The sequence below is a fragment of the Scyliorhinus canicula genome, chromosome 6, assembly GCF_902713615.1.
Source record: "Scyliorhinus canicula chromosome 6, sScyCan1.1, whole genome shotgun sequence".
Classification (NCBI taxonomy): domain Eukaryota; kingdom Metazoa; phylum Chordata; class Chondrichthyes; order Carcharhiniformes; family Scyliorhinidae; genus Scyliorhinus; species Scyliorhinus canicula.
In genome coordinates, this window is record NC_052151.1 from 185,975,167 (window position 1) to 185,989,486 (window position 14,320).

Here is a 14,320-nt window from a genome sequence, read left to right on the forward strand (position 1 = left end):
TTGTCAGTTTCTGCTTCTAAGTTTGCTTCCTCTGCATCTGGTTCAATGTCAAAGCGACGAGCCAAGAGTTAGATGATTTCAGCTTTTTCACTTATGCGTCTGTGTATCTGCTTAACTACAGTTCTTATAGTTCTTCAATATTTAATGCTTTTATTGCAATCTAATTGCTTTGCCCCGATCTACGAAGATTTTAGCGGCAAATGTAGCCATTTAAAATACTTAGCACAGGGAACTTAAGAGACAGCATGCTGATATGGGGCTGGTTTAGCACAGGGCTAAAGAGCTGGCTTTTAAAGCCGACCAAGGCAGGCCGGCAGCACGGTTCAATTCCCATACCAGCCTCCCTGAACAGGCGCTGGAATGTGGTGACTAGGGGCATTTCACAGTAACTTCATTTGAAGCCTACTTGTGACAATAAGCGATTTTCATTTCATTTCATATTTTATTTCTCCCTTTGTGTTTTCAGTTCTAGTGACCAATTCTAAATTTCCCGCTTCCAATGTAATCACTCAAATGAGTTCCCAACCAATTCTGGATATCGCTCACGTTCTCAAGAGTTTCCTCTCAATAGGAGATAGCCATCCGTTAAATATATCTCCACAAATTGCGGTTGGTAATAAACTATAAATTACAAATTAAATGTTAGATACATATAAGACTATGAATTGGCTCAGCAGTCCACTCGGCCTGTATGTCACCGGTCTACGTCACCATGTCCGTCAACTGTCTGTGTGGATTTTGCACGTTATTCCCGTGTCTGCGTGGGTTTCTTCCAGTGCTCCGGTTTCCCTTCCCCAAAGTCCAAAGATTTGCAGGTTAAGTGGGATAGGGCAGGGGAGGGGGGCTAGCTAGGGTGCTTTTTCGGAGGGTCAGTGCAGACTCAATGGGCTGAATGGCTTCCTTCTGCAGTAGGGATTCTACGGCTGAGTTCCAAAACTCCATCTTCCGAGCAAAGAACATCAGTTGCTCCTCTTCCTGGATTTAACCTAATTCTCAGTAACTGCAATGCGCAGCCAACCCCAGTTCCGCGGACAGGATCTCCACCAAAATTGGCACACGTCTGCGGAACCTCTCCAACTCTGCTTCCGACAGTCTGATTGGTGTAGATCCACAAAATGTTAACTTCAAGTAGCAGAAACAGCTGCAGCAACTATATATTTGCCCATTCTCAGCTTCTGGACCGAGGTCTCTGTCTTCATCAGCCTGCCTGTACTGCATCACTGAACTCCTCACCTGATGGCTCTGTATCCTTTTATATGATTTCAGCCCGTTTTGGGGTCTCCAGAAGTTTTGGCTTCCAATCTCGGTGTCAGTCTTCGTTTCCTTCGAAACGGGAAGGGTTAATTTCCTTCCTCAATTTCCCTTTGAAGGAAATCCTGTATATTTGGTCCTGTTTTTGGATCGCTCCTCCTGACAACATCACTGACCATAATTCTTTGGTAAACACCTGCAATCTGTTCTTCAGTGCAAAATTATGTTCTAAAAATGAGGAATGTTTTCAAGCCCTTAATTATTTGTGAGATTAGAAAGAATTTACTTGGTAAATCCACAGATTAATTATATTCTGGTTCTTCTGATCAAGTTAACAACTTTTTTGCTCTTAGTTTCTTACTTTCTCCTTCCCTCTTCTTTTCCCCCTCGCAACCCGCGATCTATTTGCCAAGCAGGGCCAAAGCCTGGAGTTGTCAGTTTTGGCCGTAGAGGAGATAGAAGATGCACAAGTGCTTCAGTGACTGCTGATCCCATTGACTGCCCAATAATGAACTGTAACAGGAAGTTTGATAATCGGCATCTGCTTTTAGGACACTTGAAAAGGTAGGCATTTTCTTTTTAAACTTGTTAGTACGAATAGTAATATGAATAACCTGTGCTATGTAAGACTGCTTTAAGAAACCAAAACATGCAATCGGATAGATACTGAAAAGTAATTCCTTGTTAACTCGGTCTTTTTATAAAAAGCTCCTACTATCTTGCAATGGCTGCTGATATTAGTCAATTGTAACTGTCTGATTCAGAGGCATATGACCTCATCTGCCTGTTGTAGTTGAGATTCATTGTTCCTCGGTTCATTGCATACAGTTCTGGGTGTATGACCTCAGGAAGGATATATTGGCTTTGGATTGGATGCTATGGAGAATCACTGAAATGGCACCAGGGCTAAAAGATTTAAATCATGAGGATAGGGTTATATTCCATTGATTATAAAAGGGTGTATTTGATCCAGAAGTCTTGTGGGCACAGTGGTAGCGTTCCGACCTCTGGGCCGGAAGGTTTGGGTCCAAGTCGCACTTTTCCGGACTGGATGACTAGGGAAGATGTGTTCGTAACATGGTCAAACAGGTTCATTAAAAGCCTGTAATTCCTTCCAATGCGTCTGTGTGGGATAGTTTCTTGGCCAGCAATACGGCAGAAGGTAACGAAAAACCACTGCACTGCTTTGCCAAGGATAATCCTTGATTAATCCAATGGAGGGATTGCGGTCGCCAAGGCATGGCACCTGAAGGAGGAAAAAGGGTGATCTAATTGGGATGTTTAAGATGATTAAAGGAGTGAAGATAGAGGAGAAACCATTTCCTCTGATGGGGGAAGAGTCCAGTGCATGGGGCACAATCTTGAAATTAGAAACCTGAATTCTTTCTTTCTCCCTCTCTCTCTCCCTCCTCCCCCAAAAAAAGTGTCAAGGCTGGGACCGATGGATTTTCTTTTGGTTCAGGGTTCTGAGGAAAATGGGACCACGTTTGATGAAAGGAGTTGGGACACGCCATTGTCTGATTAAATGGTAGAAGAGGCCCAGGGAGCTGAATGGCCTCCTCTTGGTCCCATGTTCTCCACAAAAGGTACATAAGGGGTACTTAATGGGTATTGGAGTTTTATTTTAGCTCCTGATCTGGGAATCCGTCGTGATGCTTAAAGTAATTACTCTCCGTGTTACGATCGGGGAATCTTGGGCCTGTTTATGGAGCAAACATGCGGCAACAATTGCCGGATAAGTTGGGTCTGGAATTGTTCAGGAATGCTTGGTTCTACTTGCAGTGTCAGCCGTGCTAGAGTTTTTCAAAACCTTGAAAACCCACCTCTTGGTGAAATAGGGTAGCCCTCTATGGCAGGCTGGAAGAAAGTCCATCTGAGTATAGTCCCGATCCCGGTAGTCTTAGACTGTGTTAGGCTACTTGACCAAAAGGTTCATGTTGCAAAGGTGTGGCTTGTTGTCACTCCTGCAAAAGACCGGCATTGAATATCTCCGAGGCTGAGCTTAGACAGATTTTTGATCTGCAAGGGAGTCGAGGGTTATGGGCCGCAGGCAGGAAAGTGGATTGAAAGCTACAATCAAATCAGCCATGATCTCATGGAATGGCAGAGCAGGCTCGAGGGGCAGACTGGCCTACTGCTACTTCTTTTATGTTTACCCATTTATGCCAGATCATTATAAAATTCTGGCAAGGGACCTGTGAAATGTTTATGCTTCATGTGATGGACAAACAAGCTGCCAGACGGAGCATGAACAACAATCCTTAGACTCTCTCAGCAACATTTTTGTTGGAAGTTGTGCTACTCAAATCTTTGCTGTTGGCTGGCTTAGAGGAAGTTCAGTTCAGACACTGTGGTAACTTTTCAAATTTGTTTTTTTTTAAAAAGGTTTGACCATTCTCCCTGTGATCCCACGATTACACTTCATGGGTCTCCATCCACTTGGTATATTTGTGTTGCATGCTGTCAACGATTCCTAAACCCACAGAAATATGAAGAGCATTTGGCTTCAAAGGTACATAATGACAAATGAATGATGAATAAAATTCATATTTAATATATCTATGTAACTATTTTTGCCTTTTTTGGTTAACCATGGCATCCATTACTCATGTAGCTACTTGCCAGGGGCACATGCCAGGGCTGGTGTAGCTCAGTTGGCTGGACAGCTGGTACGTGATGCAGAGCCAAGCCAACAGTGTGGGTTCAATTCCTGTATCGGCTGAGCTTATTCATGAAGGCCCCACCTTGCCCTTCGCCTAAGGTGTGGTGACCCCGGTCCGGTAAATCAGCAGTAACCATAAGACCATAAGACATAGGAGTGGAAGTAAGGCCATTCGGCCCATCGAGTCCACTCCGCCATTCAATCATGGCTGATGGGTATTTCAACTCCACCTACCAGCATTCTCCCCGTAGCCCTTAATTCCTCGCGACATCAAGAATTTATCTATCTCTGCCTTGAAGCCATTTAGCGTCCCGGCCTCCACTGAAGTAACCTCTCCCCCTCAAAGGGGAAGATGGCCTGTGGTCATCTGGCACTATGGCACCTCGACCTTTTTACTTTCCATGCCTAAAATATGCACATTCCTAAATTATTGATGGATTCTCCCAAGTAGTTTACCTCTTTTTCGTTCTGGTTAATGTTTTTTTTCTTTGTTTTTCCTCCTCTCTCTCTCTCTCTCTTCCCCCCCCCCCCCCCCCCCCCCCCCACCCAGCTCTTCCCTGGTCTACTTTTCCATCTCCTCCCTCACCCCAATACAGTGGTATGTTTAGAATAGTGTTGGAACACTCTGTATTGTCGTCTTCAAACTAACCACAAATTTGGTTTTGAATTGGGTAGTTATGCAATTCAAAGAAAGGTTTACAGGTAAGTGACGCTTCAGGTTTTTCTTTGCTTTGTACTTATTCAAAATGAAACTTCACTGAAAGCAAATATCACACACTGCTGCTACTCCCTGGAATTAATGATGCCAGCCACGATTCCAAGACACTCCATAAAGCACACTTGCTCATTGCATTCTGCTCCTTTTTTTTTTAAAATAATTTTTATTGGAATTTTTTACAGAAAATATAAAATTTAACGACAAACAATGAAATGCAAAGTCGAGGAAAGGTTGCCACCGCCTAAAGAACCCTTGTACCGAACCCCTCTGGGCGAATTTGACCTTCTCTAGCTTAATAAAACCCGCCATGTCATTGATCCAGGTCTCCACGCTTGGCATCCTTCCATTGTAGCAAGATCCTTCGCTGGGCTACTAGGGACGCAAAGGTCAGCACTCCGGCCTCTTTCGCCTCCTGCACTCCCGGCTCCACCCCAACTCAAAAAATCGCGAGTCGCCATCCTGGCTTGACCCTGGATCCCACCACCCTCGACATCGTCCTCGCCATCCCCTTCCAGAACTCCTCCAGTGGCGGGCATGCCCAGAACATATGGGCATGGTTCGCTGGATCCCCAAACACCTGACACACCTGTCTTCACCCCCAAAGAACCTACTCATCCTAGACCCGGACATGTGGGCCCGGTGCAGCACCTTGAATTGGATGAGGCTAAGCCGCGCACACGAGGAGGAAGAATTAACCTTCTCCAGGGCATCAGCCCATGTCCCGTCTTCGATCTGTTCCCCCAGTTCCCCCTCCCACTTAGCTTTCAGCTCCTCTACTGACGCCTCCTCCACCTCCTGCATAACCTTGTAGATATCAGATATCTTCCCCTCTCCGACCCAGACCCCCGAAAGCACCCTGTCACTCACCCCCCTCGCGGGAAGCGAAGGGAATCCCTACACCTGCTGCCTAGCAAACGCCTTTACCTGCAGATACCTGAATATGTTTCCCGAGGGAGCCCAAATTTCTCCTCCAACTCCCCCAGGCTCGCAAACCTCCCATCAATAAACGGGTCCCTCAGCTGTCTGATGCCCGCTCTGTACCAACCCTGAAATCCCCCATCAATGTTCCCGGGGACGAACCTATGGTTCCCCCTTAACGGAGCCTCCATCGAGCCCCCCACTTCTCCCCCATGTCGCCTCCACTGCCCCCAAATCATGAGGGTAGCCGCCACCACCGGACACGTGGTATACCTCGTGGGAGGGAGCGGCCACCGCGCCGTTACCAGGGCCCCCAGGCTTGTATCTCCACAGGACGCCCTCTCCATCCGTTTCCATGCTGCCCCCTCCCCCTCCATCACCCACTTGCGCACCATCGACACATTGGCCGCCCAATAATACCCCGAGAGATTGGGTAACGCCAGCCCCCCACCATCTCTACCCCATCCAAGAAGACCCTCTTCACCCTCGGGGTCCCATGCGCCCAACCAAAGCTCATGGTTCTGCTAGTCACCCTCCTAAAAAAGGCCCTAGGGATAAAGATGGGCAAGCACTGAAAGAGGAACAAGAACCTCGGGAGAACTGTCATTTTGACGGACTGCACTCTACCCGCCAGCGATAGCGACACTGTGTCCCACCTTTTAAATTCCTCCTTCATCTGTTCCACCAGCCTGGTAAAATTAAGCTTATGGCGAATCCCCCAACTCCTGGCCACCTGCACCCCCAGGTATCTGAAACTCTTTACTGCCCTCTTAAACGGGAGCCTCCCAATTCCCTCCTCCTGATCACCCGGGTGTACTACAAATACCCCGCTCTTGCCTAAATTTAACTTATAGCCCAAGAAGCCCCCAAATTCCGCTAACAGCTCCATCACCCCCGGCATCCCCCCTTCTAGGTCCGCCACATACAACAGCAGGTCGTCCGCATACAGCGATACCCGATGTTCCTCCCCACCCCGCACCAGATCCCTCCATCTCCCTCACTCCCTCAACGCCATAGCCAAAGGTTCAATCGCCAATGCAAAGAGCAAGGGGGACAGGGGGCACCCCTGCCTGGTCCCACGGTAGAGCCTAAAGTACTCCGATCTCCTTCCATTGGTAACTACACTCGCCATCGGAGCCGCGTAGAGCAACCTCACCCATTTGATGAACCCCTCCCCGAATCCGAACCACTCCAGCACTTCCCACAGGTACCCCCACTCAACTCTATCAAACGGTTTCTATACATCCAGCGCCACCACTATCTCCGCCTCCCCCTCCACCGCCGGCATCATAATAACATTTAGCAATCTCCGCACATTCGTGCTGAGCTGCTGTCCCTTGACAAATCCTGTCTGATCTTCGTGTATCAACCCTGGCACACAGTCCTCTATCCTGGTGGCCAGGATCTTCGCCAGCAACTTAGCGTCAGCATTGAGGAGCGAGATACGCCTGTATGATCCACACTGCAAGGGGTTCTTATCCCGCTTCAGGATCAGAGAGATCAGTGCCCGCCACATCGTCGGGGGCAAAGCCCCCCCCTCCCATGCCTCATTGAAGGCTCGCACCAACAGGGGGCCCACCAGATCCCCATACTTTTTATAAAATTCCACCTGGAACCCGTCCGGCCCCGGCGCCTTACCTGACTGCATTTGTCCAATCCCCCTGACTAGCTCCTCCAACTCTATCGGCGCCCCCCAGCCCCTCTACCAGCTCCTCTTGAACCCTTGGGAAACATAGCCTGTTCATGAAGCTCTCCATCCCCCCCTCCCCATCGGAGGTTCCGACCGGTACAGTTCCTCGTAGAAGTCCCTAAAGACCCCATTTCCTTCTGTCCTTCTGCACTACATTCCCACCCTTATCCGTTACTCCACCAATTTCCCTAGCCGCATCTCGCCTACGGAGCTGGTGCGCCAACATCCTGCTCGCCTTCTCCCCATACTCATATACTGCGCCCTCCTCCACTGTGTCTCCGCCTTTCTGGTGGTCAACAAGTCAAACTTGGCCTGCAAACTATGCCGTTCCCCCAGCAACCCCTCCTCCGGTGCCTCCGTGTATCTACTGTCCACATCCAGGAGCTCCCCCACCAGTCTCTCCCTCTCCTTCCTCTCCCTCCTTTCCCTATGGGCCCGGATGGAGATCAGCTCCCCCCGGATCACTGCTTTAAGAGCCTCCCAGGCCATCCCCACCCGGACCTCCCCCGTGTCGTTGGTATCAAGATACCCCTCAATACTTCCCCGGACCCTCGTACATACCTCATCAGCCAGCATCCCCACATCCAGAGCGGGCGCTGGTCCCGCGCCTCCCCAATCTCCAGATCAACCCAGTGCGGAGCATGGTCTGAAATCGCTATGGCCGAAGACTCGGCATCTTGCACCTGCGGGATCAATCCCCTGCTCAGGACGAAAAAATCTATTCGGGAATAAACCCTATGGACATGAGAGAAAAAGGAATACTCCCGCGCCCTCGGCCTCCCAAACCTCCAGGGATCCACCCCTCCCATCTGGTCCATAAACCCCCTCAGCACTCTGGACGCCGCCGGTCTCCTACCCGTCCTTGAACTGGACCGGTCCAGTGGGGGATCCAGCACTGTGTTAAAGTCTCCCCCCATGATCAGGCCCCCTGCCTCCAGGTCCGGAATGCGGCCCAACAAGCGCCTCATGAAGCCAGCATCATCCCAATTCGGGGCATATACATTAACCAGCACCACCTTCTCTCCCTGCAGCCTACTCTTCACCATAATATATCTGCCCTCCTTGTCCGACACCACCTCAGCCGCCTCGAACGCCACCCTCTTCCCCACTAGAATCGCCACACCCCGGTTCTTCGCGTCCAATCCTGAGTGAAAAACCTGCCCCACCCACCCCTTCCTCAGACGAACCTGGTCCGCCACCTTCAAGTGGGTCTCCTGGAGCATAGCCACGTCCGCCTTCAGCCCCTTCAGATGAGAAAATATCCTAGTTCTCTTAACCGGCGCATTCAGCCCCCTCACGTTGCAGGTGATCAGTCGGATCAGAGGGCAACCCGCCCATCCTCCCCTGCCGGCTAGCCATAGCTTATCGAATGCTCGCTGAAGGCCAGCGCGCCCCGCCCGACCCGTTCCCCATGGCGATATTGCCTCCCCTCTTACCACCCCCCCCCCCAAGGCGCACACCAGCTCCTTCCTGGCCATTCCAGCAGCAACCCGGAATCTCTCCCCCCCCCCCCCCTCCAGCTCCGCCCCCCTGCCCCACAGTGCGGGAAACCAGAGGAAAGCCCGCGCTTTCACACTGCCACACCCCACCCTTCTGACGCAGCGCCCCAAAATCAGGTTTCACCCCAACCCCCAGCCCCGTACAGAAGAGAACATATAAAACACAAACCCTCAACATTCCACACACCCATACCCAACAGACAGACCCACCCGGAAACAGAGCAAAAAGAAAACCAGCATAAAAAACACGTGTCAAAATTGCAAAACAGCAACAGCGAAAACAGCAACGGCCATAGTGTGTCCCCAGACCCTAGTTCGAGTCCAGCTTCTCCGCCTGTACAAAGGCCCACGCCTCCTCCGGGGACTCGAAGTAGTGGTGCCGGTCCTTATATGTCACCCACAGACGCGCAGGCTGCAGCATTCCAAATCTGACCTGCTTGGCATGCAGCACCGCCTTTGTCCGGTTGAACCCGGCCGGCCGCTTTGCCACCTCCGCACTCAAGTCCTGGTAGATTCGCACTACTGAATTCTCCCACTTGCTGCTCCTCGCTTTCTTGGCCCAGCGCAGCACACACTCCCGGTCACTAAATCGATGGAACCGCACCAGCACCGCCCGCGGGGGTTTATTTGCCTTAGGCCTCCTGGCCAGCACTCTGTGAGCTCCCTCAAGCTCCAGGGGCAAATGGAAGGACCCCGCTCCCATCAACGAGCTCAACATCATGGTCACGTATGCCGGGAGATCCGACCCCTCCGCCAGGCCCAGGATCCTCAAATTCTTTCGCCTTGTGCGAACGTCCAGCTCCTCCAAGCGGTCTTGACACTTTTTGTGAAGTGCCTCGTGCAGTTCCACTTTCCCCACGAGGACCACGGCTTCCTCCTCCCGCTCGGCGGCCTGCTGCTGCAACTCCCGAATGGACACCACCTGGGCCGCCTGGGTCCCAAGCAGCTTGTTGGTAGTCGCATTCAGGGAGTCCAGCAACTCAGCCTTCAGCTCTGCAAAACAGCACAGAAGAGAGGCTTGCTGCTCCTGCGCCCACTTCCACCAGTCCTCGGGTGTTCCGCCGGCCGCCATTTTGTCCTTCTTCCCTCGCTTTTCTTTTTGGGAGCTGCTGCAGCTTTTTCCTTTGCCCCACTCCGGGTGAGCACCATAAATTATGGGGAATGCTCCTCTCGACACCTTCCCCCACCGGGATTCATCGAGGCAGTGCCGTTTGGGGCCCTCAAATTGGCCCAAAAGTCCTTAAGTAGCGGGAGCTGCCGAACGTGCGGCTTAGTTCCGCATAGTCGCAACCGGAAGTCGCATCCTGCTCCTTTCTAATATCTGATAACCAGTGACATATTTGGAGTTGCATGATACCTTTATCCTAATTTTGGAACAAAAGTGTTCCTCTTCAGAGCATAAAACTAGCTACTTGGCAGTTCAGTGGCCTTTGGCTAAACAAGCTTTGCAACCACTGTGCACAGCGAGATCCAACAGAGATGAACGTCCAGTGCAAAGTGTGACTTTCAACCGGAGACTCGATGCCTGGTTGCAAGCAGACTTCGGGCAATGGATCATTTTGCTCTCCGCTGCTGGTTAATGAAGAGCGTGTAGTTTTAATAGAGGAATGCGTTGATGAAACAACTGCTTTGTTTTGTTTTCATTTTTCAGGTTGATTCACTGGACCACGAAGGCCATCACCGCAACCTTCAGCCACAGGTTACTCAGTGCTTCGCTTGCCCAAGCTGTTACCTCCTTTTCAATTTGAGGGATGAATGCCTGCAGCATATGGCCAAGACAAACCACTTCCTTCAAAGGCACAAACTGAGTGGTAGGTTTTGTGTTACATTATGAAAATACATAACATATAAATTAGGAGCAGGAATAGGTCACTTGGCCCCTCGAGTTTGCTTCACCGTTCAATAAAGTAATTGCTGATCTGATTGGGACTTCAGCCCTGCATTCCTGACTCAGCACCCCCCCCCCCCCCCACCCCTGAAAACCTTTCGCCCCCTTCTTAATCAAGAATCTATCGAGGTCTGTCTTAAAAATATTCAAAGACTCTTTTTATGGGCCAGGGTTTTAGAGAACACCAAAGTATATCATGGAGTTCACCTGATCTACTACATTAATAAATTTTGGATATGAGGAGCACAAGGGCCCACTTTCGAGGTGTGGTGCAACAAAGATCAGATGTATTTTTAAACAAAAACAGTGTTTATTCTATGAATCCAGTTAACATTTTATAAACACACAGTAAACATCAACTACCAACACAAATACCCCTCCTTCCCCCAAAGATACAGTACTCTATAGGTAACCCTTAGTAACTTTCCTAACAACATCCATAAGCCAAATACCATTTTCTACAAAATAGTAGGTTTGAATTCTTTGCAGAAAAACAGGCATTACTTTGAAGTTATCAAGTGATCTGGAGACATTCTTTAGCATGCAGAGAGAGACCAAAGATACACCACCTTTGTTTGAATACAGCTCCCAACTGAAAACAAAACCAAAAAACCCCGAGCCACAAAGCAGCTTCCAGCTCAAAACGAAAGTAAAAGACAGAATCACAACCCAGCTCCACCCATGCAATGACATCACTGCAGCCATTTGATAAAATGCACTTTTCTTAAAGGGACCCTCACACATGACTCTCTGCTTCCACTGCCTTTTGAGGAAGAGAGTTTCAGACACTCAGCCCTCTGAAAGAAATTCTCAACTCAGTCTTAAATGAATAACCCCTTATTTTGTAACTGTGACCCCTAGTTCTAGATTCTCCCACAAGAGAAAACACCCTCTCCACATCCACCCTGTCAAGAACTCTCAGGATCTTTTATGTTTCAATCGCGTCACCTCTTATTCTTCTAAAATGGATAGAGGCCCAACCTCTCCAACCTTTCCTCATAATTCCTGGTATGAATCTAATAATCCTCTGAACTGCTTCTCACAGATTTAATTTACATCTTTCTTTAAATAAGGAGACCAATTCTGTATACGATACTCCAGATGGGGTCTCACCAATGCCCTGTACAAATGGAAGCATAAACTCCCTACTTTTGTAATCAATTCCCCTCACAATAAACAATAATATTCTATTAGCTTTCCTAATCACTTGCCTGCATACCAGCCTTTTGTGATTCATGCACTAGGACACTCAGACCCCTCTGCATCTCCGAGCACTGCAATCTCTCACCATTCAGATAATAAGCTTTTTTTATTCTTCCTCCCTAAATGAGCAATTTCACATTTGTCCACATTCTATTCAATTTGCCAGAATTTTACTTACTCACTTAACCTATCTTTGTCCTTTGTAGTCTCCTTACGGTCTCTTCACAATTTACTTCCCTACCCATCTTTATGTTGCAGCAAATTTAGCAACCATACCTTCAATCCCTTCATACAAGTCATTTACATAAATTGTAAAAGTTGAGGCCCCCGCCCTGATCCCTTTTATTCACACCACTCATCACATTCTACACGGGTGAGTCACGGGCACACCTTTTGGACTGTGGGAGGAAACCGGAGCACCCGGAGGAAACCCACGCAGGCACTGGGAGAAAGTGCAACCTCCACTCGGTCACCCGAGGCAGGAATTGAACCTGGGACCCTGGAGCTGTGAAGAAGCAGTGCTAACGACTGTGCTGCCGTGCCACCCTCATGTATGCCGACATGAATAGGTTCTCTGTCTGCTTCCGTCAACCCCAGCCTCCAAACGGGAGAAAGGCTCAGTTTGTCAGCACATACTGCTCGTTCCCTGGGGTGTAGTCCCCGTCCCATCACCCTGTCCCACATCAGGGGTCTCCTGACCTCTCCTCCCCTGACCCACTGCCAGGTCTACTGCTTACCCAATTATTGGGGTCTCCTGCCCCCACCCCAATTACTGGGGTCTCCTGCGCCCATGAATGATTGGGTAAACACAATACAGAATGTGGATTTGATTGGTAATGATTGCACTTGTATGGAAGCTGTGACTGGGGGAGTATCCTGGATTCCAAACAGTCTTCAGTGTTCACGCAACACTGCCAAACCAAATTCTGAGCAGCTCCACACCCCTCCACTCCATTGAGTTAGTCATCACTGACCTAGTCCTGTCTTCCTTCTCACCAGCCTCCCTTGACCTACCTGCCTTAAGGATTCAAGAATGTTTCTATGAACCCTGGTGTGTCGGGGGGGGAGCAATGCCTGCTTCCCTTTCTAGATCACAGGTTCCATATGTAGTGACCTACCATGCTGCCAGCAAGAATTTCACGATTCTCCTTTTTCACTATTACTAAGCCGTGATTTAACCCAAAGAAAGATTTGCATTTCTATAATGCTTTCATACCTTCAGAGTTTTCCAAAGCTGCTCACCAAGAATTTTGAAATGTAAAGCACTAGGGAAGCCAATTTACATGCAGTAAACCTTCTCAAACAGCAGTATGATGATATCCAGATAAGATGCTTTAATTATATTAGTTGAGAGGCAAATGTTGTCTGGGACATAGAGGATGAATCCTCCACTGCTGTTGAAATTGGTGTCATATGATTTTCTTTTATAAACGTCCATAGAAACAAAAGGAAGTAAGGGGAAAAGTGCAAGGCAGAGAAGACATAGTCAGAAACCCATAAGGGCGACAGTACAAGGTACAGTGACTGAGGGGAGCACAGTGAATAGGCCCAGTAATAACAAAAGGAATAAAACTGGAGATGTTAAGATTCAAAACAGAGGTAAAAAAACCAACATAAGTGTACTTTACCTGAATGCTTGTAGTATTCGGAATAAAGTAAATGAGTTGGTGGCACAAATCATCGTAAATGACTATGATTTAGTGGCCATTACTGAAACATGGTTAAAGGATGGTCACGACTGGGAGTTAAATATCCGAGGGTATCAAACTATTCGGAAGGACAGAGTGGATGGTAAGGGAGGTGGTGTTGCTCTGTTATTTAAGGATGACATCCGGGCAATAGTAAGGGATGACATCGGTGCTATGGAGGATTAGGTTGAATCCATTTGGGTGGAAATCAGGAATAGTAAGGCGAAAAAGTCACTGATAGGAGTAGTCTATCGGCCACCAAATAGTAACGATATGGTGGGGCAGGCAATAAACAAAGAAATAACTGATGCATGTAGAAATGGTACAGCAGTTATCATGGGGGATTTTAATCTACATGTCGATTGGTTTAACCAGGTCGGTCAAGGCAACCGTGAGGAGGAGTTTATAGAATGGATCCGCGATAGTTTCCTAGAACAGTATGTAATGGAACCTACGAGGGAACAAGCGGTCCTAGATCTTGTCCTGTGTAATGAGACAGGATTGATTCATGATCTCATAGTTAGGGATCCTCTCGGAAGGAGCGATCACAATATGGTGGAATTTAAAATACAGATGGAGGGTGAGAAAGTAAAATCAAATACTAGTGTTTTGTGTTTAAACAAAGGAGATTACAAGGGGATGAGAGAAGAACTAGCTAAGGTAGACTGGGAGCTAAGACTTTATGGTGGAACAGTTGAGGAACAGTGGAGAACCTTCCAAGCGATTTTTCACAGTGCTCAGCAAAGGTTTATACCAACAAAAAGGAAGGACGGAAGAAAGAGGGAAAATCGACCGTGGATATC

The 14,320-nt window shown here is 48.6% G+C and overlaps 1 protein-coding gene across 8 annotated transcripts in view; it reads left to right on the forward strand.

The window, feature by feature from the left end:
• znf451 (zinc finger protein 451) overlaps positions 1 to 14,320 on the forward strand; it is a 102,815-nt gene that overhangs the window by 49,041 nt on the left and 39,454 nt on the right. For 7 of the 8 annotated variants that reach the window (XM_038800649.1, XM_038800652.1, XM_038800648.1 and 4 more), the window contains 3 exons: positions 1,665 to 1,815; positions 3,637 to 3,763; positions 10,390 to 10,549. In XM_038800649.1, coding sequence (XP_038656577.1) covers positions 1,665 to 1,815; positions 3,637 to 3,763; positions 10,390 to 10,549 — 438 coding nt within the window. The remainder of the gene's footprint in view (positions 1 to 1,664; positions 1,816 to 3,636; positions 3,764 to 10,389; positions 10,550 to 14,320) is intronic. The other variant, XM_038800650.1, reaches the window with a different exon arrangement.